This window comes from Meriones unguiculatus, chromosome 3 (genome assembly GCF_030254825.1).
Source record: "Meriones unguiculatus strain TT.TT164.6M chromosome 3, Bangor_MerUng_6.1, whole genome shotgun sequence".
In the NCBI taxonomy this organism is placed as follows: domain Eukaryota; kingdom Metazoa; phylum Chordata; class Mammalia; order Rodentia; family Muridae; genus Meriones; species Meriones unguiculatus.
This window is the reverse complement of record NC_083351.1, coordinates 135723548-135748786: the sequence shown is the minus strand read 5'-3', so window position 1 is coordinate 135748786 and position 25239 is coordinate 135723548. Positions and strand designations below refer to the sequence as shown.

At 44.7% G+C, this 25239-nt stretch overlaps 2 protein-coding genes and 1 pseudogene across 8 annotated transcripts in view; 1 reads left to right on the top strand and 2 right to left on the bottom strand.

Annotated features, from left to right (window-relative positions):
• Positions 1-15218, top strand: part of Smad5 (SMAD family member 5) — a 46751-nt gene extending 31533 nt beyond the window's left edge. For all 5 annotated transcript variants that reach the window (XM_060380592.1, XM_021650828.2, XM_021650829.2 and 2 more), the window contains 4 exons: positions 695-814; positions 4674-4895; positions 7079-7335; positions 8765-15218. In XM_060380592.1, the coding sequence (XP_060236575.1) occupies positions 695-814; positions 4674-4895; positions 7079-7335; positions 8765-8908 (743 nt within the window). In that variant the 3' untranslated portion in view covers positions 8909-15218. The remainder of the gene's footprint in view (positions 1-694; positions 815-4673; positions 4896-7078; positions 7336-8764) is intronic.
• On the bottom strand, positions 9991-10650 carry LOC110556862 (GTP-binding nuclear protein Ran-like; annotated as a pseudogene).
• A 6760-nt stretch (positions 15219-21978) lies between the features above and the next one.
• On the bottom strand, positions 21979-25223 carry Smim32 (small integral membrane protein 32). 3 transcript variants are annotated; one of them, XM_060380591.1, is made up of 3 exons: positions 24158-25223; positions 23885-24041; positions 21979-22451 (listed from the first exon to the last, which is right to left on the bottom strand). In XM_060380591.1, the coding sequence occupies exon 1, from the start codon at positions 25161-25163 to the stop codon at positions 24852-24854; it is 312 nt and encodes a 103-aa protein (XP_060236574.1). In that variant the 5' UTR covers positions 25164-25223; the 3' UTR covers positions 21979-22451; positions 23885-24041; positions 24158-24851. The 3 variants fall into 3 exon arrangements, with proteins under 3 accessions (XP_060236574.1, XP_060236573.1, XP_060236572.1); XM_060380590.1 differs by having other exon boundaries at positions 24547-25223; XM_060380589.1 differs by having other exon boundaries at positions 23885-25223.
• Between the last annotated feature and the right edge of the window lie 16 nt (positions 25224-25239).

Sequence of the window (25239 nt, the reverse complement as noted above, 5' to 3'; positions counted from 1 at the left end):
GTGTAATTGGCTGTCAGGAGTTGTCTCCAAAACAAATTTAATACTTCATTTTAGATTCAGTGTTGTATGTAGCTGTCTCAAGATATCCCATTTAAACCCTGAGGCAAAAGACAACTATTCAGCTTTATAGTTATTGGGGGAAAAAAGGTTTAGTTGTAGCTTTTTCAAAAATTCACAACTGTGAGTGCTGGAAGCCCAAAGATTTTGTTAACACTTATTTTCCTAAGCTAATTACCCAGCCATGTAATGGGCATGCCAGTTACTTGGGAACATTGCAAAAGAGTGGAATAACTGTTGTTACTGTTACAGCAAACTTAATGATACTGCAGTATGTGATGCTGATGGTAATTGAAAATGCGCCTGTACTGTGTGAAACAGGTGATTGCTGACCTCAGATTGCTGTGCAGTAGCTGTAGTTTCTCTGAACATAGATTACTTTAAAGGAAAACTTCTTGACCTTGGCTTCCATTTTATTGTCAGTCTTGGTATCCTAGCTTCCTAAGGGTCTAAGTTAATGTGGCTTGTAGTAGGTCTTCAGGAGATGTTGTGTGTGTTCTTGCCTGTTCTTGTACAGTGGCCTACATCTGTGTGTGTGCAGTGGTCAGTGAGGAGTCCTGTTGATAACCTTGTAATTTTAAAATGTTTTTAGAGTATGTCTTTGAGGAACTGATGTGTCTCCTTGTCTTCCTCTTAGCTGATACTCCACCTCCTGCCTACATGCCACCTGATGATCAGCTGGGTCAAGATAACTCCCAGCCTATGGACACAAGCAATAACATGATCCCTCAGGTCATGCCCAGCATATCCAGCAGAGGTGAGAAGAGTGTTCACTGTTCTTTTGTTGGTGCTGTTTTTAGTTCTTTTAACTTCTTGGCTACTTTACATTTTTGCAGTGCTAGGAATCCAACCCAGGGCCTCATACTCTAGGTACATAATCTCTCTCTGAGTTAATTTTCAAATCTTGGTCACTTATGAAAACTTCATGAGTGAGGTATGACTGTAAAGTCAACCTGAGTTAATCCGGTGGTTTTGGCAAATATATAGAGAGTTTTGGATCAAAATGTCTGGTTTTTTGTTTGTTTGTTTGTTTGTTTTGTTTACTTTTTACTGGTTCTTTGTGAATTTCACATCATGTACCCCAATCCCACTCATTTCCCCCTCTTCTCGTACCTGCCCTCCAACCTTGCAACATTCCCCGAACAGAGAAAAAAAATCCCATGTGGAAGCTGCAGTGTGTCACAGTGTATCCTTTTGTCCACACTTCTTTGCTTGCGAATGTGCACTGCAGTGAGTCCTTGGTCTGGGACAGGACTTTTTCTTTTAGCATGATACCACTGAGGCCCAAGTATGTCTGTGTTTGTCGGAATTTAATCCCGTAGGTGAGCAGTGTCCCCTTGGATGTGCCACCTTTGTGTGCCTGCTCTCCACTGAGGAGCTGCCGTTTTGTTCCCACTTTCACTGCTGTGTGTAAGTTGCAGCAGCTCTACCTAGAGGCCGCTGCAGTTCTGCTGCTGTGTGTTGTGGTGGGTCTCGCTCCTGAGCTGCACCAGGCTGCTGGGCTACAGTGCTCGCATTTGCTGTGTCCTTGCCTGTTTCTATTCAGTTGTTCTTTCCAAAATTGAGAGTCAAAGGTTGAAGTCTCCCTCAGTTAGGATAGAATTATGTCTATTTCTGCTGTCAGTTCTGATGCTTGCTTCATGTACTTGGTGCTCTGTTGCCAGAATATACAGTTGAGTAAAATTAAATACGTTCACCATTGTGCAGCCGTTGCCCCTTTTGTTTCCAGAACTTGTCATCCTCCTAAGCAGACTGGTTGCCATTACAATCTCCCCATTTTCCTCCCCACAGGCACTGGTCAGTAGTAGTCTGAGTCCTGTCTGAATTGTTCAGTTCTGGGCATCTGGTCTAGGTGCACTCGGCTAGTACCTGCATGTCCTTGTGGATCTGCTGCTTACTGTCGCCGAGCTTACCAGGCTTTATCCATGTCACAGTATATGTTCAGTCTCATTCCTTATTAGGGCTGATTCATTTATCTTCTTATGAATACTTGGCTGCATTCCACTTTTTTGGCTGTTGCACTGTAGGCTATTATTTGAGACTCTTTGTACAATTCATCTGTCTTGAGTGCTACATGTATTTGGGAGTAGAATTGCTGTGTTACATGCTAATCATGTTTAACATTTGACACCGCCAAACTCTGCAGCAGCAACATCACCACGTTCCCGGCTCTACATAAGCATTTTGAGTTCTCCACATCCTTGCCATCTGGCTCTCTGTTGTTTGTGTCATTGTCCGTGCTCTCCTCACCTTCTTACTAAGGCTGTGAAGTGATGGGTATATTACTAAAGGATGTTTTAACTGATGAGTAAGAAATGAGGGTGATGTTTGTTTTTTTTTCTCCATATGTCACCATTGTGGTAATGCCTTACACTGTTTTCCAGATCAGATGCTGACATTTCAGGTGCTAGGGAGATGTCTGTGAGTAAAGTCTTGATGTGCAAGTATGAGGACCTGAGTTCAGATCCACAGCATTCACATAAAAGCCAGGCACATAGCACACCTTTACCCCCACCGCTCCTACAGAGGAAAGAGAAGTGGAGACAGAGGAAGTTACAGGGCCAGCTAGTCTTCCAAACCAAATAGCAAACAGCTCCTGCCTCAAAAAAGGTAGAAATTGGGGCTTTGGGGAGATAATTGGGTATAAATGAGATTATAAGGATGGTATTGTACTGGTGAGGTAAGTGTCCTTATAAGAGGAGTTCCCTTGTTCTCTCTTCATCCTTGAGCACAAACCAAGGAAAAGCTGTGCTAGAAAAAACCAGAAGGTAGCTGTCTACCAATCAGGAAGTGGCACTTTATTAAACACTGACACCTTGATGTTGGGCTCCCTTCCACCTGGACTGAGAAGACAGTTCTGTTGCTTGCATGCCATCAGCTGTATCTTCTAGAGCATCCTAAGCCACCTGAGACAGAAGTTGGTACCTAGAATGGGGTGCTGCTGTAACAGATATCTAAAAATATCAGTGTGGTTTTGGAGCCAGTAGAGGCGAGAAAGGGCTAGTGAATGACTGGTAAAAAGGAATAAAGAATCCCTGCATTTCCTCAAGGAACATGTTAGTATTTAGAATGTTAGTGTGAATGGTGCTGAGGTTGATGCTTTTGTGCTTTGAGGCCTAACTGAGGAACACACTGGAAGATGGGTGAAAGGACACCTTTGTTACATGTGACACCTTGGCTGGATTGTGTTTTATGTTCTGGTTGTGAAGGGTGGAGCTTTAGAGATACAAAGTCGGTTCTTTAGTAGAAGAGACTCTTATACAAAATATTGACTGGTTTCTCCTGATTACTACTACTAATATAAAAAAAAAAGATTAAAGGGGAAGTGTATTTTTAAAAGAACTTAAGATTTAAGAGATTTTTCATGTCATACACATTGTAAATAAGAGTGTGTCTGGCGAGAAACTTAAGAATTTTGTTTACATTTGATAATGGGGTCTTGTGGGTGTGAAAAATGGACCTCATTAGCTCTGGAACAGTTAATTTGGGTGAGGGGTAAGGAAGACTGTGAGACTTTTATAGGACAGGGCATTTAAGCTACTGGTTGTCAGCTCAAAAGAGCTGGTCCTTAGGGTGATCATTTCATCAAGTAGGATGAAGCCATGGGTGGGAGTGCTTAGAGCATCTGTCTCTACGATGCATAACTTATTGCAGTTCAGCTGTGTTATAGTGGAAGAGGTTTTCCTTGAGAATTTTTTCCTCTGGCTTACCTGTGGACCTTACAGTTTTTGCTGGTGTGAACTAAGACTCTGGAGACTTGGGAGATGGGGTTTATGTGAGACAGGGGTGAAATAGTTGTTAGTCCCTCTGATTATGTTGAAACCTTAGCCCTCAGTGTAATGCTGTCTAGAGATAGGGCCATTTAAGAGGCAATTAGGTTTAAATAAATTCCTGAGATTAGGGTCCTTGAGCTAGAATTACTTGTCCTTACATGATTAGATACAGAGGCCGGGGAGATGGCGCCATGGGTAAAAGCACTTGCTTGGACAAGCCTGATGACCTGATTTCAGAGCCCTGGAACCACCATACAAAAGCCTGTAGTGTGACTCTGTAATCCCAGTACTTCTACAGTGACATGGGACGTGGATGCAGGAGGATTTCTTGAATTTCAGGGGTTAACTAGCCTGGAATATTTGGCAGAGCAGAAACAAGAGAGACCCTTTCTCCAAACAAAGTGGAAGGCAAGAACCAACATCTAGAGGTTGTCTGCTGATCTCTACTCCACACTCGTACACACTTGTGTTCACACATGCGCACATACAACACATACGCACACACGCGCGCACACACGCTGTATGCATGTATGTGCAATTGTGGAGTGCACACAAACTCCACTAGACACCTGCTGATACCTTGATATCTGAGCCTCTAGAACAAACTGTAAGAAATAATTGGGGTAGTTTTATTATTATTTGTTGAATTTGGCATTCAATCTGTGGTATTTTATTATAGCTGTCTTACTAGGGCAAGATAAGTTGCCTTAGACTGTAAGCCAGGAATGTCAGTGAAATTTAAACGAAGGAATTTTTTTTTTTCATATAATGCTTGGTTAGACAAATGGCGAATTTACACAGAACTTGGTGTTTCGGATAATCAGTTATCTTTTCTGTTTACAGATGTTCAGCCTGTTGCCTATGAAGAGCCCAAACACTGGTGTTCAATTGTCTACTATGAGTTAAACAACCGTGTTGGGGAAGCCTTTCATGCATCTTCTACTAGCGTGTTAGTAGATGGATTCACAGACCCTTCAAATAACAAAAGTAGATTCTGCTTGGGATTGTTGTCAAATGTTAATCGTAATTCAACTATTGAAAACACTAGGCGACATATTGGAAAAGGTAATCTTTTCATTCAGTTGGATTAAGTAATTTTTTTGTACTGGGTGCAATTCATTGCAGAAGGTTCTGGAAACTCTGAAAAATCTTAAGGCATGGCTTTTGCCCCAAGTTACAGATATTAAAGAATGTGATCAAATAAAGACACGACCAGTCCTTTCTTCCTTATCCTGCTTAGTTTATGTTTCTAGTCTAAAGATCTGAAATCCTATTGTTCAATTCTTGAGTATTCATCCTAACAGTTAGGAAATTAAGTTAGGAACCAACTGGACTGTTAAGGGCTATAAGACTGCCTTGTTGCCAGCAGCATCCTCAGTGGCTAGAACATTGCCTGCCTCATAACATTCTACATCTTTGCAAAATATGTGCGCGTTATGAGGGATTAGAAATTTGAAATTAATGTCCTTGGAGTGGTGTTTTTTTTTTGTTGTTGTTGTTTTCGTTTTTTATTGTAAGATTAACACAGTATTGGGGAAATGGGATTTGAGATGGAAAATAGTGAGAACATCAAGACACTGCATGCGTCAGAGCTCACCTATAAGCTCAGTTGCTAGAGCCAGAGTGGTACTTTGCACACCGCATGGGACACCAGTGTCACATTAGAGGAAACCACCTCAGCAGAGTGTGTGGCTGTCTCTGGAGCGGTTCTGCTCTCACATCCCAGCTGCTCTGTGCTTCCTTGACGCGAGTCTTAGTCAAGAGATGGTAACCATGGCAGGTAATGATAATTGTGATAGATTTTCATAGAGAAGGGATTCAGGAAAATAACCTGAAGCCAGGGGAAGTGGCTCACACCTGTAATCCCAGCACTTGGGAGGCTAAGGCCAGCCTGGGCTACATAGCAAGACTGACTTGAAGAAACAAACAACAACAAAAACCCAGAGAAATAATTTTTATTAATTTTATTGTCAAACTTGTCCTGACCTTTTTTGTGAAATGTGTGTCTTCTGTCTATTCATCTGTCTGTCCTTTCCCACTTCAGTGGAGATAATTTAAGGGATGCCTCTTTGGTGAATGCTAGGATCACTTTCTACTTATTTGCCAGTAACCCCATTCTGCAATCTTTTGAATTGGTCCATTTCTGTTCAGAAAGAAAACCAGAGTTTTTAATACTCTATCCTGACACAATTCTGTGACAGAGATTTGCACCTCTGGAGGTCCTGCTAAAATAGGTACTGTGTATGGTCATGGACAGTCATGGAAACTTGTTCATTGAGGGTTGACATCTAGACTATGGCGATGGGCAGGCATGCTGTTCTGTGAATGAGGCACAACTGTGTGCTTCTGCACCAACAGACTGTAATGCCAGTTTCATTTAAAAAAAGAAAAAGCAAAGCCCCTTCCCAAGAAGCACACAAAGATATACTGAAAAAGTATTTCATGAATCAGCTTTTTATCAATGTAGCTTAAATTTTACTATTAGAACTGCTTTCTCATACTGTTTATATTTTTAGAAAACTTTTAAAAGTTGTATTTTATTATTTTGTGTATATTGGTATTTTACCTACAGGTATCTCTGTACACCACATACATGCAGTGTCCTGAGACGCCAGAAGAGGGCCATCTTCTGGGACTGGAATTGCAGGTTTTGTGAGCCTCTGTGTGGGTGCTGGGAATCCAACGCACCCTCTGCAAGAGCAGCAGCCCTTTTAACTTTTGAGCCATTGCTCCAGTTCCATTAAAAATAATAATAAAAATGAAAGCGTGCTATTTAAATGAAAGTGAGCCTGCCATTTCAAAGCTCTTTCTATAATCTGAAGTCATGTATGTGTGTTCGGGTTCCTGTGGGTAATGCTTGAAATGCTGTGCTCTTTTCTGTCAGCAAGCAGGGTGGAAAGTATCACAAAATAACTTACAAGGATTTTCTTTGAAAGTACTCATAAAATGAAATTTTTAAAGAGCATCTTTCCCTTTGAAGAGAAACAAATGATGGTTGGAAAAGGAAACCAACCCTGGGGTCAGACAGCTTAATAACCCTGCTCACTCCAGTCCCAAGGCTTGGCCTTTGAGGAGCTTTCAGAGTTAGGCAGATTAGTTTTGGCTGCCGCAGGCCACCTGGTGGTAGTTGTGATCTGAACACTGTTAAGTTTACTGAGTGTTTCTGGGTGCTTTGATTGCTTCCTACATTGTCTGTGGCTTCTTACAGTGCTTTGCTAAGGCAGCTTTCTTGTTTTCTTCTCTTTAAGGTGTTCATCTGTACTACGTTGGTGGGGAGGTGTATGCCGAGTGTCTTAGTGACAGCAGCATCTTTGTTCAGAGTAGGAACTGCAACTTTCACCATGGCTTCCATCCCACCACTGTCTGTAAGATTCCCAGCAGCTGCAGCCTCAAAATCTTCAACAATCAGGAGTTTGCTCAGCTTCTGGCTCAGTCCGTCAACCATGGGTTTGAGGCTGTGTATGAGCTCACCAAGATGTGCACCATTCGAATGAGCTTTGTCAAGGTGAGTGCTGTGGTCTATACTGTGACTTTAGTTGCTGTAAACATGCATGCATTATAAAAAGAATTAGGTGAAGAGAGCAGTACTTTGGACTCAGTTTGATACATTTAAGTGAAATTCTTGCATTTATCATTTTAACTATATGACAAGTTACTTCATTTTGTAATCTACATACAAAAATCCATGATTAATTTTGATATTGGGTAAGGATTGGGCTTACAAAGTAACCCAATTGTAGTCAGGAGACTAAATTATTGGAAAGCGTTTAATATTAAAATTGCATTTTGAGTGCGTCAGATTCTATTACAGTGACTTGGGAGATTTATAGAACTAAATCTCAGGCCTGTTGCAAAGGATTTCTAAAGCTTGTCCTGCACTCTCATGCCCTGATTTTTCTGAACATTCCCAAGACTGTCTTGTTAACAAAATGTTGAGAGAATCATAGTGGTGGATTTCTTCTGGCAGAGCCACTGCCTTCCGGTCCAGGAGGAACAGCAACATATTCCTCCTCTTCCTCCTCTTTCTACTTCTTCACCTCCTTCTCCTTCACCTCTTTCTTCTCCTCCTTCTCCTCCTCCTTCTTCTTCACCTTCTTCTTCTTCACCTCTTCCTCCTCCTCCTCCTTCTGTTTTTTTTGTTTGTTTGTTTGTTTTTTGTTTTTGTGTGTGTGTGTGTGTTCTCTTGGTATTAATCACAGTCCTTGCTGCCTATTGATCATCTGAACTTACTTTCGCTTTCCTCTTTTAAATGTGGCTTTTGTCTATTTTTTTTTTTTCTTCTCCAGTTTCTCTGTCTGCCCCATTTCTCTTCCCTCTAGTCCCCCTAGTTTCCTTGGGGGCAGAACTACTATAATCAGAAAGACAGAGAACTTGCTAAATTAAAAAAAAAATAAATAAAAGTAAAAAATTTCCACATATTTTAGTTTCTACCTGGAGCTTACTTTATCTCATTAAGCTCTCACCTGTAAGGATAATGGCTTGATGTAATGAATACAGCAAACTGTATCCCTGCACGCACTGATTAATGGCCACATTGTCTCATCTGATAAAAACTAACAGCCACAGGAGCCCCCAACTCTAAAAACCTTAATTTTTGTATAAAAAAACTGTTTGGACTTTATTTCTGTAGTGAGATTATAAAACAGTTTAATCGTGAAATACCACATTTTGTAGCCTTTGTAAGTTTAAAAACATTTTGAAACATACTTGTTTCCATGGTCTATATCAGTGAAATTCTGCTACTTATTAAATTTTGTAGCTTTGAATAATGCAACCATGTCTTTTAATACCATATCAAATGCTTATTTGGTTTCTGTATGTGTTCAGTTTAGGTACATTTTGTATATTTTTATAGTTGAGCTTTTTATTGTTCAAGTTGGTGTAGATTCTTGACTGTTCAAGAGGGATTTGCTCTGCTGTCTGTTCGTTTTCAGGGCTGGGGAGCGGAGTACCATCGACAGGACGTTACCAGTACTCCATGCTGGATTGAGATCCACCTCCATGGGCCTCTGCAGTGGCTGGATAAAGTCCTCACTCAGATGGGCTCTCCACTGAACCCCATTTCTTCTGTTTCGTAGTGCAGAAGTATTCTTTTCAACTCTATTTTTAGTGGACTTGTTTTAATTTTAGAGGAATTTCCAGATACTGTGAGCTGACATGGAAAAACAGATATTGTGGCTTATTTTTTCTACTTAATTGTGACCAACACATTTGTATTTTGTGATGAATTTACATTTGTTTGTATTCGTGTTCATTGTGATTTAACTTTCAGAAGTATTGTAAACCATGTAGAGTATTGGGCCCCATTGAGAAGTTTAGCGTTGATCTTAAACTGGAACATGCTTTTTGCTTGTTGTCCCAACAGTTTTTAATTTGTTAACTTTTTGACAAAGTAGTGCGTCACATAATGAAAATTTACCCCGTAAGAGGGCATATATCGTGAAAAGTGCTACATGATACTCTTCTGGTAATTTCTTTGTCCCACACCTTTGAAAAGGCAGAGTACATTGTTTTGCAAAAACATATGGTAGGGGCTTAAAGGACATTGTTGAATCTCCTCTTTGAAGGACACTGCACTGCTAATGTAGTGTTCAGTGAAAGCAAGGTAGTAGGTTTGTAGCCGTCATACATTTACATTTAGTATAGCTAAGCATCTGTCAGTGTATTGCGACTTCATGCTGTAGACCTTCTGTAAAGCATTTTCTTTTTAAAAGTCTCTAGTATATGTCATTTACTCACATTTCCCATAAGTTTTACTACCAGTTAGTTTTAATGTGTGCACGGCCTTGTTCAGCTGTGTTTGCTGCTTTGGGCCAATGTTTCAAGAACTCTAATTTTACTGTGTATTAATCTTTACATTTTGCACTTTTTTTTAAAATTTGAAATACAACTTTATTCTGATCTAAACAAAAAGAAGGGGAATGACAGTAACCAACAAGGTTTACCACTGAGTATTGTGATGCGACTGTAGCAGTCTTATCTTTGAAATTCAGGAAGGAAACAACTCTGTTCCAAACAGCTAAATTCACTCCGAAGCCCATTCTCCCCTTCAGCATCCCAGTGAAGTACACGATCTGTTAGTAAGGTGTCACACAGGCTGCACCGCTGACATCACAAGACAGTTGCTATCAAACTTCTGCTGCAGGCGCCAGCTTCACTCTCACAGGTCGTCATCCTCATCCGGGAGGGCAGTCATCCGAGCAACCTCTAAATCATGATCATACTGCTGTGCTGCCAAAGCCGGGTCCATGACCACCTCAGGTGGGGCAAGATAGGCAAGTTAGGATCTCCAGTGAGCTTTCTGGCAAGCCAGAGGAAAGGCTTTTCAAAGTTGTAGTTACTTTTGGCGGAAATGTCACACATAGTACTGGAGATTCTTCTTTTGGTAGAAGACTATAGATTTTGCCTTCACTTTCCTGTCCTTAATATCCACCTTGTTGCCACACAATACAATGGGGATGTTTTCACACACTTGTACCAGATCTCTATGCCAGTTAGGTACGTTTTTGTAAGTAACTCGTGGATGTTACAGTAGACATTATAATGGCACACTGGGCTTGGATGTAGTGGCCATCGTGCACTACTACTCCCCGAACTACTCCAGGCCGGCTGTGTCCCACATGTTGAACTAGATGGGTCCCCTGTTGGTATGGAAGACGAGCAGGTGCACCTCCACGCCCAGGGTGGCTACATACTTCTCGAACTCACCCGTCAAGTGGCGCTTCACGAACGTCTTCCCGGTGCCGCCATCGCCCATCAGGATGAGCTTGAGCTGGACCTGCGGCTCTCCCTGGGCGGCCATCACGGCGATCCTGCTACATTTTGCACTTTTATGGGTGACAGTTTCTAGGGTAACCTCTGGTAAAACAGTCAAGTGACCTGGTCGTAGATCTTCCCTTTACCTCCTTGGCACTCCTTTGTACCAACACTACCATGGAGAGATTACAGTTGTGGGCTGTGGTGCTTTTTCTAGCTTTTAATTTTCAGTGTAGTTTATAAAATCGTTATTCTATAGCTCCAGCTAAGGTGCCTGTTAATTTCTACAGTTTTATGAGTGTTATTAATGTTGAAAGATTATGTACTTAATACCATTGCTCTTCTACCAGACTTCTCATACAAGGACCTATGCAATATAGCCATCAGAAGCTCTTTGGCTGGGCCCCAAGAGTGAGGCTGCTGGTGTGACAGTAAATAAATCGTCAGTGGGGGTTGGGATAGCTCATTCCCAGTGTCATATAACAAAGAGTGTAGACTTGTCTCTCTTGGTGTCAGTGCTCTGTCTTTTTCTTTTTATTCTTTTAGAACCTACGTGGATGCTAGTCTTCAGAACACCGTCTTCTAAGAGAAAGGATGTGAACACTCTTAGGACACCTATTTAGTTCACTGTGCCTTTGGCCTTAGGACTTGTAACCAGTAACCACTTTCTAGGGAGCAGTCAAATGGACATTTACAGCCTGAGAATGAAGACATTACTTTGATAAAGAAAAAAAAAAAGGCCTAATTTGCCTATTGGTGTGAGAAGCTTTATTTTTCTGGTGCCTTTTGAAAATATACAGAGCCACTCTGTTCTGCTGAAATGTTACTTTGGTTTGACTTTTTACAGTGCTCATCCTGCCTTTATGAGTAAAACAGAGGGTTTTTTTTTGGGGGGGGGAATGAGGGATGAGGGGGTATGATTCCTTTTGTTTTCTATGTTATTATTTATTGCCTTTCAGAGTGCAGCCATTTGGGTAGCCTTACTCCTTCCAAGGAAGTGCTTTGCTAGGCTTCAGCAGCTTGAGTTTTAATTCCATAGCAGGAGTGTGTCAACCACATGAAAGAGAACTGTCTGCTTGACAGTGTAATACAGGACCTGCTAATAATTCCTTTCCTTAGCAGGCTCATGGCTGAGTCTCTAAGAACAAGTTTGTAGGAGTGTATCTTGAGTTGAATGCAGGCTCATGTCAGCGAGCTCTGCTCAAGTCTGAAAACATGTGCCTTGCTTGCTTTGTTTCACAAGAGGGTTATATGTTTCTCTATGTGACATTATCCTGTCCCAGCCCTCAGGGTTGCAGGGTTCCATGTGATTTGCCTTCTGTGGAATGGCAGGGCTGACACTGTTAGCTGTTCAGAGTGTCATGGAGAAATCCAAGCCTGTTCTGTGGTCTGTGAATGAAAACCATGCAGTCTAGCTGCTCGTGTCTGAGGATATATATGTGTCTGTGGGTAGGAAAAAAGTGCTTATAAGATGAAAGCAAAACAAATGCAGAACTCTGGCCCACAAAGAACAGTGCCCCTAAAGAAGCCATCTCAGAACACTGTGGCATTAATTTTGTATTCCTGTAAGGCATGGTTGCCATCAGACCTAGAACAGCAGTGCTGGTTCAGTCTCTATGTCTGAGACTCGTGTAGCTCAGGCTGGTTCTGAATGTGCTAAGTTGCTGAGGCTGACCTTGAGATCCCATCCTCTAGTTTGCACCTCCCAAGTGCTCCCAGACATCATCAGCATATCCAGGTTCTGTGGTGTTGAGGATCAGTCGGACTTTATGTATACTAGACAAGTGCCCTGCCAGCTGAGCAGCAACCCTAGTTCAGCATCACAGTGTTAGCATCAAAATTTGTTAGTATATGCCAAGTAAAAAGATAAGATTCATAAATAGTAAAGACCGCATCAGTTTGATAGATCCTGCAAATGGCAGAATCAAAATCTCAGTCACCAATTACAACAACAAGATATTGGGTAGAAAAAGCAGGACCAGCTGGGCATGGTGGCACATGCCTGTGGTCCCAGCACTTGGGGAGGCAGAGGCAGGCGGATCTCTATGAGTTCAAGGCCAGCCTGGTCTACAGAGTGAATCCAGGACAGTGAGGGCTACACAGAGAAACCCTGTCTCAAAAAAACAAAATTAATTATTATTATTTTTTTAATTTTTAAAGAAAAAGCAGGATCAAGAGGTGCATTTGACCAGTGTGTCTACAGCATACCATGATGGCCTGGTTGATGTTACTGAGCTGAATTTATGTTGTTGGCCTTCCAGAATTGCTCCTTTGCTTTCAAGAAAACTGGAGGAAGAAGTCAGCTTTAAAATAGCAAACAGCCTGGGTGGTAGTGGTGCACACCTTTGCTCCCAGCACCCCGGAGGCAGAGGCAGGCAGAGCTCTGAGTGTGAGGCCAGCCTGCTCTACAGAGCGAGTTCTACATAGAAACTCTGTTGGTGGGGGGGAGTAAAATAGCAAACAAATAGAACAGAATATGAATTCTTTTGTGTGTGTGTGTCATGGTTGCTGGTATAAGAAAGGTGGTTGTAGAAGTGGCTGAGTTGCTGAGGTAAAACTCGTGCTAAGATTGCTAAATCCAACACTTTAAGCTACACTAATGATGCAGATAGGAAATGTGCCATTTCTATAGCATGTGAAAGTTAGACACCCTCTGAGGATGTAAATGACAGTAACATTGCAATATAAAATACACTGTCAAAAGTAAAAATTGTGGCTTACTTTACATAGTCTCCCTATTGTCCAAGAGGACCCATGGGAAACATTTTCTTCCCCCACCAGAAGTGCCCTTGAGATGAGAGAGTTGATAAATCTTAACTGATGCAGGACACAGTGTGTCACGGTGTTGCTTCCTGCTCGTGCTGCAGAGAGCACCAAGGTGCCTCAGGTCTGCATCTTCTCAGGTTTTCTAGTCATTTCCCGGGTAGGACTTGAACCATTGTCACTGCTGTCTCCTTTTGCTTCCTGAATATGAAAGACTCAAAAGTTATTCTCTTATTTTTTAAATTTGTTATTGTTTCGAGACACAGTCTCTCTATATACTCCTAATTAACCTAGAAATTACTGTGTACGCTAGCCTCAGACTTGAAGTAATTTTCTTGCCTCTGCCTCTGAAGTTCTGGGATTGCAGGCATGTGCTTCTGGGTACAGTGACCTCTGATGGTTTTTAAAATTCAGCTCCTGGTGATGGTTTGCATTTAGATCTTAGTTTTGTCTGAAGCCTTCTTTGTCTTACCGAGTAACTCCTGCTCTCTGGAGTCTCAATAAAAATGTGTGTTCTCAATATAAACACAGATAAGTAAGCTGGCAGCTTTTACGTAGGTAACTGGTGGTTTCAGAAGTGGTTGGTGATTTTGGGATGTGGGGCATTTTTCTAAGTGGTGGTTTATGGGTGGCTTCAGATATTAGCTAGGGCCACTTTTTTGAAAGTTCTCTCTAGTTAGGTGGCTATTGCCCTCACAGCAGTAAGATCTTACCTTTGGAAGATACTGGTTCTGAGTTTTTCTTGTTAAAATGATACATGTTGGGAAGTGAAAATTCAAGGCATTTGTTGTACACTAACAGAATTCTAGCTGATGGACAGTCATTTGGACAGTTCTGTGGACCTGGCTGGATTGCAATGGAATGTGTGTTGATAACAAAACTAACAGTATCATCAGGCCTCTTGTCACTGGATTGCTCATTTCCCTGTGTGTCAGTGGTACAGCACTTACCTAGCAGGTAAAGCCCTGCGATCAGCCCCAACACTGCACAGAACGCTCAGGACACACCTGTACTGAACTGAAGTGACAACCTACAGCTGGATGGTGTGTGGGAATTGTGGAAAGGAAATTCATTGACGCGTTTAAAAAGTCAGAATACTTGTTAAACCATTGAGTTGGTGATGGCTGCTGTTCAGTGTTTGCTGAGTCCTAGAGCAGACGCTGCCCTCAGGAGAGAGAGAGGTTGCTGCATTCCTTGTCCACATAACCTAGTTCTAAGTCAGCACAGTTACTGTTTAAGGTTTTGTGGGACGTTGCTCTTTCTAAAAAGTTGAGAATTTTGTGGGCAGATAGGACACCTGTGTGCCCCCGCCCCCACCGTAGGTCACGCCTTTCTTACTGTCAACTTATGTCAGCCATAACAACACTACAGTTAGGCCAGAGTCCTGAGTTCTTTTGAAAGAAGGCTGTCTAGAGTTGGCCGTGTTCTTCTGGTACCATCGGTGATATGGATGCTTTGGCATTCCCACAAAGGAGCCAAAGAGTAGGGAGTCTTAGCACGGAAGCTGGGCAGTGATACTCCTTAACATGGCTGCTTAAACTTGAAGTTTTTTAAATTTGGCTAAGAGAGTAACCATGGAGAGTGAATACTTGTCTTCACCTGTCCACCTTCTCTGAGGAAGATGCCTCACATGTGGATGGTGAAGAGCAGACAGATGGCAGCACCGTAGGTCCGCTTATGAGTATGGCTCTGCTTCTGTTCGTGCTGTAGAAAACAGCCCGCAGCATGCTTCAGCTCTGTTGCCTTTCGATGCCTATAAAAATGTATTAGGTTTTACTATATTGTGCTTCTCAAAGCCATAACTCTTAAAAATTTTTTTTGCATATTGTTTGCTAATACTTTGTTTTAATAAACCTCAAAATCTTACAAGGTCTCATTTTGTGTGTTTTCTTGCACTTTGCCCTGATTCGTGATTCACAGCTTGATGACCTGAGGAGAGGGAGGGGGATGAGGAGGGTCGAGTGTCGGCAGGAGGTGCATAGACCATGCATGCACACCCTTGCGCGGTGCCCACAAGCTGTGCTGAGAGAGTTTTGTCCATTCCGTTTGTATGTGAGTTGCTGTCTTTCTTGTGTTCTGCTTTGAAGGGTTGAGGCCTATTCTGGGGTGTTTAACTTTTAATCAGGAACTGTTTCTACAACTCACTTCTAATGAGGGGCCTTTCTTAAAGCCGGTTGTAGGTTCTGTGGTATAGTGTGCCTGCTGCTGGTACTTGAATCCTACGCCTTATGGCTCCGTGCCGGATGCTTAATCACTCTGGGCCTCAGTGTTTGCATCTATGAAATAAAATCTCCTTCATAGCAGAATTAAACGAAACAATACAAAGTATTTAGACTACTGCCTAATATAAAATAATTCTTAAAATTATTTATTAAATTTTGTTATTTTGATTTAAGGCAGTTATTTCTAATACTAGTTGACCTTGTCCTTGGTTGATAAACTATTAGTTAATGATCTACTTTTTTTAACGTCTTTATTTTGTATATTCGTGTGTATTGGCAGTCATGTCATAATGTGCTTGTCTAGGTCAGAAAATGACAAGGGGTTTTCTTCTCCCACCATGTGGATCCATGGATCAAGCTCGGATCTTCAGACTTGGCAAATGTGCCCTAACCCTCTGGCCCAGCTAGCTTTAGCTTCTGTGAACCCGCCTCTGCTGTGCACCTCCCCTGGCTGCCATATAGGCAGGCGCCATTACCAGAAGGAGGAAAGAAACTTTGATTAAAGTCGTTATTCCCAAGAGAATAAATAAAAAACAAAGTATTCTTTTTTTAAAAAAAATAATTTATTTTATTTTGTGTGCATTAGTGTGAAGGTGTCAGATCCCTTGGAATTGGTGGTATAGACAGTTGTTAGCTGCCATATGGGTGCTGAGAATTGAACCCGGGTCCTTTGGAAGAGCAGACAGTGCTCTTAACCACCGAGCCATCTCTCCAGCCCCAAAGTATTCTTTTCTTTAGAGAAAATGCTTTCTTAGAGGAATTCTGCAAGCCAGTCCGGAGTGTTTTATTTAGAGGCCAGTTGGTGGGGTGTTTTGTAGCAATCCTTTGGTTACTGTGCACCTCAATGCCAGCTTTTCTAGGCCTGACATTAGTTTCAGGTTGCTGGGACCCAAACAGGGATGCTGCCAGTCTACGAGACAGCGCTTTTCGTGATGCGTATGTGTCAGAAGTGTGTCTGAGAAGACCGCTGGCAAGCTGGCAGTCTTCTTCAAGTTTTATTTAAAACTCTGTGAATATATGGAGGAAAGAGGATTTTTCAAAATGTCCTCCCCGTTTAAACTACAACTAGTTTTGTTGAGTCTGTAATTCTAATTTTTAAAAAAATCTCTCAGCCTAAGTCTTTCCTCTTCCATTTTGCTGCCTTAAAGGTATTGGGGTGGTAGGGAGATCTTAAAGATGAGCTGTTAGCATCTTGAACTCTCTCAAACTTAAAAGTGTTTAGATCGGAAAGGGTGAGAGGGTTTTGCCTAGTGTTTAGGACTCTTCATTATCCATGTTATATTGAGAGGGAAATTTGTGTGATTCCTGGTGAGAGCTATGGCCTGGGGCAGTTCATTCATATTTGGGTGGATTTTTTTTTTTCTTGAGCCTGAGTTCTGCCCTCTTGCCTCCAGCTTCTGAGTGCTGGGATCACAGACATGGCCCACCAGGCTGTGCCCATCAAACCTGTGACCTTGTGCATCTTAGGCAGACAATACTCAGATGAGCTATAGCGCCCCCTGGCTGATTTTGAAAATTCCTTTTGCTTTGTCTTAATCTCCGGCACCTTCTTCATTCAATAAACTCTATTTGTCTTATTTTAAGGAGTGTTTTGCCCAAAGTAAATTCGGAGAACTTTAGCAGCACAGAAAAGCATACACTCCCAAACCGGCAGCTAAGCACTTAGACGTTTCAGCCTGTGCCCTTCTGCTCTGTTCACTCACTGTTGGGATCTGTGCCTCACTATTGGTCCTCTGCTTCCTTTGACGACTTTGTAGCTGGTTCTGGGTGACACTGTGTGTGTGACAGGGTATGTGTGGGCAAATGTGCTCACCTCCATAGGCCACAGGTTATCTTGGCTGTCGTCTCTGGCACTCCCCAGCGTATTGTTTGAGGCGGGAGCGCTTACCGAACCTGTTGCTCACTGTTTGGCTAGACTGGCTGGCAGCCCTGGGATCATTCTGTGTCTGCCCACTGTCACCACACAAACACACACACACACACACACACACACACACGCACACACACGGCTCTACATGGGTTCTTGGGATCTGAGCTTAGGCCCTCATAGTTGCGTAGCACATAATCACTGTGGCTTCTTCCCAGCTCCAGATTATGAGTGGTACTCCCCCCCCCCCTTGGGTTCTCAGGAAAATTGGTTTGATGCCAATTTCTTTTTTTTTCTTTTTCTTTTTTTGTTAGTATTGAGATTACAATATAATTATATCCCTTCCCACTTCTCCCCCTCCAAGTCCCCCCACAACCTCATTCTGCCCTCCTGCAGACCGTGGCCTCTTTCTCGTTAGCAGTTGTTACTATATGCTCATCGGTGTATACCCATACATGTATACTCCCAGACATAACCTGCTCAGGCCACCTGCCACTGGGCAACCGCTAAGATCCCACTGTCACTCAGTATCGCCCCGTTTCCTGTAGCTCTGTGTGAAAAGCTAGGGTCTCATGGTTTCTCATCTGTCCACGTGGGCATGTCTGCTGTCCTCGTTCAGCTCATGTTCAGGCAGTCATTTTGGTGATAGTTTATGAGTGTAGTGCATCAAGTGCAGAAATAGTGTGGAGAATTCTCAAGTGAAAAATAAATTACCATATAACCCAGCCTATGCCCCCAAGACTCAACCTACAGTTGTTCTGCCATGTTCACTGCTACTCTATTTGCAATAGTAGGTTATGGAAGTAGCCTAAATGACGATCTTCAGCTGATGGACTGGATGGTAAAAATGTTGAACATAGACACTGGAATACTATTTGGCTGTGAAGAAAAGGAAACCCTGAGTTTTCCAGGTAAATGGGTGGAGCTAGAAAAGGTTATATTGAGTGAGGCAACTTCAGACCTAGAAATAGAAACATCTCATTTTTTCTCTTATTGGAGGCTCTTGGCTCCAAATCTTCAGGTGGAACTTATCCTGGAGTAACTGCAGAAACCAGGAAAGTACAGGGAGGACCGCTGCCAGAGTTAGGGGAGCAAAGGGAAAGAAAGAGGTACCAGTGATCTGACTGTGGGTGGTGCTGTAAGTGGGGAGGGAGGAGGGAGATTAAACACAGGAGAGAGGAAGGAAAAATAACAGCAAAGATGTCTGAAAACAAGGAATCGTACTACTAACTAAGAAAACCTGTAACAGGTGTAAGCCTGGGTTTAAATATGTAGTTTAAATAAAATGTTCTCATCTGGGATGCTAGTGCCCCCTCCATGAGCCAAAGACCATCTGATGGACCCCTAGCACCAAGCATGAGGTCGCTTTGAGTTGTTGCTCAGGGTTGTCCCAGACTCCCCAAGCATCACAGACAGGCTTCTGCCAGTACCCAGGTTGCTGTGTCAACATGAAAGTCTCTGCAGACAGACCTGCACCGCCTGCTGGAGCAGCCCCCGAGTGTGTAGTCTGCTGTCGCTGACAGAATACTGAAGCTGGGTGTCATTTCAATATTAGAGTTCACCTGTTAGGTAACGTAATGAGGCAATTTTTAGTTAAGTTGACTCCAGTTCACCATATCTCCAAAGAAATTCAGGTAAGAAATTTCATCCCTTCTTCCTCTGTGAACCCTTGGACCTTTGCCCTGAGGTAATCAGGAGTTTGCAGCTGCTGCATAGCCGACCTGTACAATTAATAGTGCTGCTGGTGCTTTCGCCTTTTGGCATTTGCTGTTCTCTCAGAGGAAGTAAAAGGGCAGTTTCCCTGAAGTGTTTGACAACAGAAAACCAGAAGAGACACGTGAACTTGTTAGAGCCTGGAGGTGAATGCGCTCTGATCTTTGCACTCTGGCTCAGACCATGAGGATTCTCCTGACTGTTGCAGGCAGGGGAGGCATTTCATGGCACTTCATTGGCATGCTACAGAGAACGCCTCCAAGAGCTACGAAGTTTTGGTGGAGGTGATGTGGATGATAAAGGCCGGGAGGACCCGGGCAGCATTTGGGCCAATTGTAGTTGTGTCAACATTAGTTCAGAAGGTGTCATTAACAGCAAGCATCTCACAATTAATCTCCTCAGTCTTCTGTGAAATTTTTCATTAACCTTGGAATTGGTTAGGCCAACTGAGTGATGCCAGCGAATGTGGAGGTAAATGGCAAACGAAAATGAATGACTCCAGAGGAAAGGCTTGAGTGAAATCAACCTGCTTTGCCCGCTTGAACCACAGCGGGGGGGGGGGGGGGCTTCACCTCTTCTCCCTGTGTGCACCTGTGCTCCCTTTGCCCAGCCAATCTTTTTCTGACCTTGAGAACCGTTACGTGTGTTACTGTGGATATATGATAAAAGATTCTTTTTCTGTACGTCTTTATTCTTGTTGATGGAGACAGCAGACAAGGTAAGTGATAGGCGTGTTTACTGGCAAGTTCTAAGGAGAAGATGTTGGGAAGGGATGGTGGGGAATAATGACTGTAGATTTAGTAGCCGGGAAAGATCTCAGTGAAAAGCTAATTCTGGGTTGAAATCCAGGAAGTCAGTTGATCATTGCTGTTCCAGGCAGTTGAGAAGGACTGGGAGCAGCAATGCTAAGATCTGTTCTTTCCTTCAGGAAGTGGAGTTGAAAGCAAAAATAGGCCATGTACTACCGTCTGAAACCCGTACTCAGTCTCCGAGGGAGGTAATAATGAGAACTGAAGTGTTACATACACAGAGACTGGAAATGCTAGTTGCTAACACTGCTACCACCTTCGGGAAACAAGCTGCTTTGAGGCCCAGTCACTGTGGAACAATTCAGCTTAGTATTTTGTCAGATCCAGGTTTAGGTTAAGGTGAAAACCCACAGGTAAGACTCACCTCAATCCCTAGCTGTTTCCTCCCCAGAAAAATTAACAAATGCCTACCTGAGTGCCTGTTTTGTGATTTAAAAAAATGCTAGGCATCTAGAGAAAATGGTGAGCAAGGCAGATGTCTTGATCTCGTATGACTGCATGCAATTGTGGGGAAGAGACAGGCTAATTACAGTCATGTCATAGCTCTCATTAGGTTCATAAAGGGGAAAACACTTGAGTCTGGAGTCAAGGTCAAAATACAGTGAGTTTGAAATGCCCACACTTTCAGAATGTGGAATGAGGTAATAAGCCAGGAGCAGACAGTGGGGAAATGGGCAATCTGTGCTTTCTGCAATCTGTCCTGTTCAGCTGAGTTCATACCCTTGTAAGTCATCTCCCTGATGGCTGGGCTAGCCGAGAATATAACTTATCAGTTTGGGAAGCTCAGGCGAGTTTTGACAAAGATTAGAAATGAGAAGGCATTAGCCGGAGGGAAAAGAAAGCAGCTTAATACAGGAAGGTCTTAGGGATTTAAAGGCTGCAAGTTCAAGAACATGGGAACGTGGGGCTGGCTGTGGGCTGGAAGGTTCTAGGCCATGTAGGCAAAGTTGAGGGTTTTGTTTTGAATCAGGAGAGAAAGGAGAAGCCATTAGCATGTAAGCTGGCACTGGAGGCAGATGTTGCAGTCTGACTGGAGGCAGATGAAAGGCTGTAGGGCCCTGACGCTGTGGCGCCCTGACTGCTGAGCGGCAATGGTGGAGGGGTTTGATGAGGTAGAACTGTGTCTAGCAGATCACCTCTGCGCATGAGCAGATGAAATGACCACCGTGGTTTTGCTTTTTTTTTTTTTTTAAACCTTGGGCATTCATATGCTGATGTAGTTAATATGTAGTTGAAAATATTGAAAATGCTGAAGAAACCTGTAAAGGTGATGGTCTTAGCCTTGAGTTTTTCTGTGGGATGCCCAGGTGGGTCACACAGCCCCTCAGGTACGCTGGAGAAGGCCCTCTGAGCAGCACTGGAAGCTATGAGAATAGATGAAGTCCAGCTGCCCCTGCCCTGGGCAGGCATGCTGGGACATGCAGACCTCCACCACCTTGCTCCACATGGGTGAGGAGACTGCAGGTCTCTCATGGGAAGCGGTCTGTCCTGCTGTAAGCACTTCTGGAACCAGCATCCTGATTGACTGCATAGCCCACGTTCAGGCACATCCGACATCCAATAGGAGCTGAGTGCTTGGCCTGAAATGCCTGTGATGAAAGTCTCACAGGGCAGTGCTCTCACCTCCATTTTATAGCCAAGGAAATAGGCACCAGGGATTCTTAGGTATGATTCAGGTGTAGCATGTAGGAGCAAACTCAGGTCAGCTCTGGACCTCAGGCTCTTGGTCCACATTGTTATCTCTCCCTGGACCCTCTCTGCTATACCCACCCTCCCACTTGTGTTGGAATGCCTTCATGCTAACACGCTTCTGCTTCCAGCGGCTGTTTCTGTGGGGAAGCACAAACACCATGACAGGGTCCCTTCCTATTTTTAGGCTGCCACACCTAGCGCTCTTAAAGTGTTTCCATTGCAGTTTGGGATTAGGGTCGCAAAAGCAGAAAGGGACATGTAATTGTATCTAGCGTCTGGATAGCCATCTGCCTTAAACTTGGGCTGCCGAAACAAAATACCATACATTTGATAGATTAGACAACAAAAATTTATTTCCCCATGGTTCTGGAAGCTGGAAGTCCAGTTTCAGTTTTGGATGAGGGTTTGTAGATGGCCAGCATCTCTGTATGTGCTCCCAGAGCCTTCTCAGCAACAGGGAGCAAGGGGGAGTGCCAGGGCTTCACCCATGACTTCATGAAGCTCCAGTTCCATACTGCAAAGGCAGCCATTCTGGGAGTCAGGACCTCAACATATATGGGGAGAACATACATATTCAGTCCATAGTACTGCCTAAACTGTAATCACACTGGGATGTGGGGAGAACATACATTTTCAGTCCACAGTACCACCTCAACTGTAATCACACTGTGGTCCACTCGCTTACACATTAGCAGAGGGACAGCTAGGTCACATTCTGTTGCTTGGGGCTGGGAGGTGGGGAGGGATCCAGGTCCAACAGGAGGAAGAAACATTACTGCTCAGCCAGCGTGACGCCACCCTAGAAAATGGAATGGAGTTTTCAGGCATACAGTGCTCTTACTGACTCAGCTTGCTTTCTAGATTCCAGTTATCTGCGAGTTTATGACTGAGGCAAGCACCCTTTGACACCCATCCATATTTCAGAAATGAATCTCAGTGCTACTGGGTCCCTGTGGCTATAGCTGATAGTGTAGGAGCCACAGGAGACTTTGTAGCAAGTTACTCAGTCATGTTCTGAGGGGACCGCCCCTTGCTTTTTCTTGTGGTCATGGAAGACTGGGCTGTAAGTGAGCACATCCTGTCCGGGAGTCAGCTTCTTCCCTCAGTGGCACTGCCTCACGTCTATGTCTCAATCACAAGAATAGTTAATGTTTGAGAACCCACTTGTACCTGTGTTGTTCAGGCTGTGACACTGGCTCAATGCTACCTGGCAGAGCTAGGGGTCATGATACCCGTTTCACAAGAGAGGACAGATCATAGGTTAAGCAGTGCATGCAAGGTCATAGGGCTTCTGACGGAGAAGTTGGCATTCAAGGCCAAAGGGTTAGAACAGAGCCCGAAACTCTTGACCTCTCATTACAGCACCCCTGAAGCTGACCTCCAGGATGTAGTAGAGGAATATCCATCTCCCATACCATCCCGGTGCCTCCCAGCCCCCAGCCCTGAGCATGTGATCTTGGTAAGGCCCCCTAGGGCCTCATGCTCTTCTCTGCAACCAAGGTGCCTGTGGGTCAGCGGGGACCTTGACCCTTATAGCCTTATGGGAGACTTGAAGATGTTTGGCTCCATTTCCGAATAGCCACCTGAGATGCTAAGAGGAGATAGGACAGAGGAGGCATCCAGACAAGGACGAGCCTGGCTGTGTGAGTAACCAAGTCTGGGAGCTTACCTAGTTTCTCCCGCTACCTCCCCGGCTTCCTAGCCTTGCCTGGCCCTCCGAACACGCCTGAAAGCCCTTATGCACGCTGCAGAATTCTCTCCGCGTGCATTTGAGTGGGGGCAAATGTGTTTTTCCTCCTTCAGATTCACAAGGCTCTCAAGACTCCAGCCTGGCTTAGAATTAACTGGCTCAATGTGTCAATTTTTTTTTTCCAGTAAAAACATCTCTTAAGCTCAAGCGAAGTGAACTTCTTCAAGCCAGGAAGTATTTTACAGCCCCATCCAAATAACTGGCCGGGCATGGTAGCCCATGCTACCATACAGTCAAGAAGCAGAGGCAGGCAGACTTACCTGAGTTCCTCTCCTGGCCAGCCAGGCATATAAACAAACCACCTCCCTGGAATTAGGCTAACTTAGAAAACAGCCAAGGTCGTCACAGACCTGTCTCCTCAGACATGTCTCCTCCCCCTCTAGTTCTCTGCCCCCATCCCCAAGCTCTGGATCCTGTGGGGTTCTCTGGACTGGCTTCTGTCTGCTTGGGAGGTTGTGCTGCCCCGTCCTTTCAGGACCTACCTTGGCCAAGCTCTAGCTCTGGTTCAGAAAGCTTCAGGGATGAGAAAGCTCTGTGAGCAAAGGTGTGAAGGAAGGACTTGGCCCGCAGAGAGGGTCTCCATGGGGTCCTGATAGCAGGAATTTATTCAACAGATCAGGGGGCGGTTATCCCTGGAGTCTGCCAGAAAACAGAAAACAAAACCAAACACTCTCCAGAGCGGGGGAAAGCCTAGGGAAAACCAGAAAGGAGATACACCCAGACTGAGCTGGCCTTCGCAGGGGAGCCGGGTCTACCTTGAGTCTTTTCCTGCTGGGTATGGACTAGCTCATACTCCCCTTCCAAAACGGTGCAACCAATGATCCGTGTTCTCAGTGCTGGATCTAATTTGTTGAGTTTTTAACCATAGAAATGTGGTCCACGGGGGCATGAGACGCAGCCGCTGTGATCACTTGCCCCTCCACCGGCCCCCTTAGTCCCTGCTCTCAGAGAACCCGAACGGGACACACTGAAACCTCTCGTCATTTCTTCAGCGTATCCCCAGTGTCACGGAGCAAGAGAGATGCAGCTGCAGAGGGCAGCCATAGGGCAGAGGAGTTCAGCCCGGACAGTCAGCCCCCTGATTAGTCCCGCGCTAGCTCGCAGTGCCTGCTGCCCCTCTGCGAGCCAAAAGTCAGGAACTCACCAGGCAGGCAAGGCTCCTGGGCTCCGGTGGGTACGCATCTTTCCGGAGGGTGGTTCCCCGGCGGAACCGCTGGAGGGGCTGGAGGGAGGACGCGCCTGGGGAGTACTTCCAGGCACTGGGGCCAGGACCCCGCGCAACCTCTAACACGTCCTCCTCCAGCCCTTATTCTCCAGGTCCGAAAGGGTCTTTGGGTCCAGGCGAAGTGTTCCAGGGTCCAGCGACTCCAGAGCCACCCTGCCCTGCTCCTGCTGGAGGCTCTCCAGGAGGCTAAGACCAAGAGCCCCGCGGCCCAGACTCCGTCCACCCTATACCGGCCGCGTCTTCCAGGGCGCACGGGCGTCGCGCAGCGAGCGGTCGTGGGGCAGCGCGGCGAAGGCCGAGTGGCGCAGCTGGCAGCCGATGAAGAGGACGACGAGCGCCACGGACAGCAGCAGCAGGAAGAAGAGCAGCAGGTAGGTGGGCAGGTCGGGTTTGGTGGCCGAGCCGTCCCGCACTCCACGCGCGGTGGCCAGCTCCAGCGGCAAAGCGCCCTCTGCCTTGACCGTGGCTCCGGGGGCCAGCGCACCGCTTCCCGCCGCCTCCGGGCCGCTGGTGGCGTTGAACACGTCGCCGTACATGATCCGCGGGTCCCGCCACCCCAGCCGGACCACCTCACTTCTGTTGCTGCAGACCGGTGCTGCTCAGAGCCTCCAT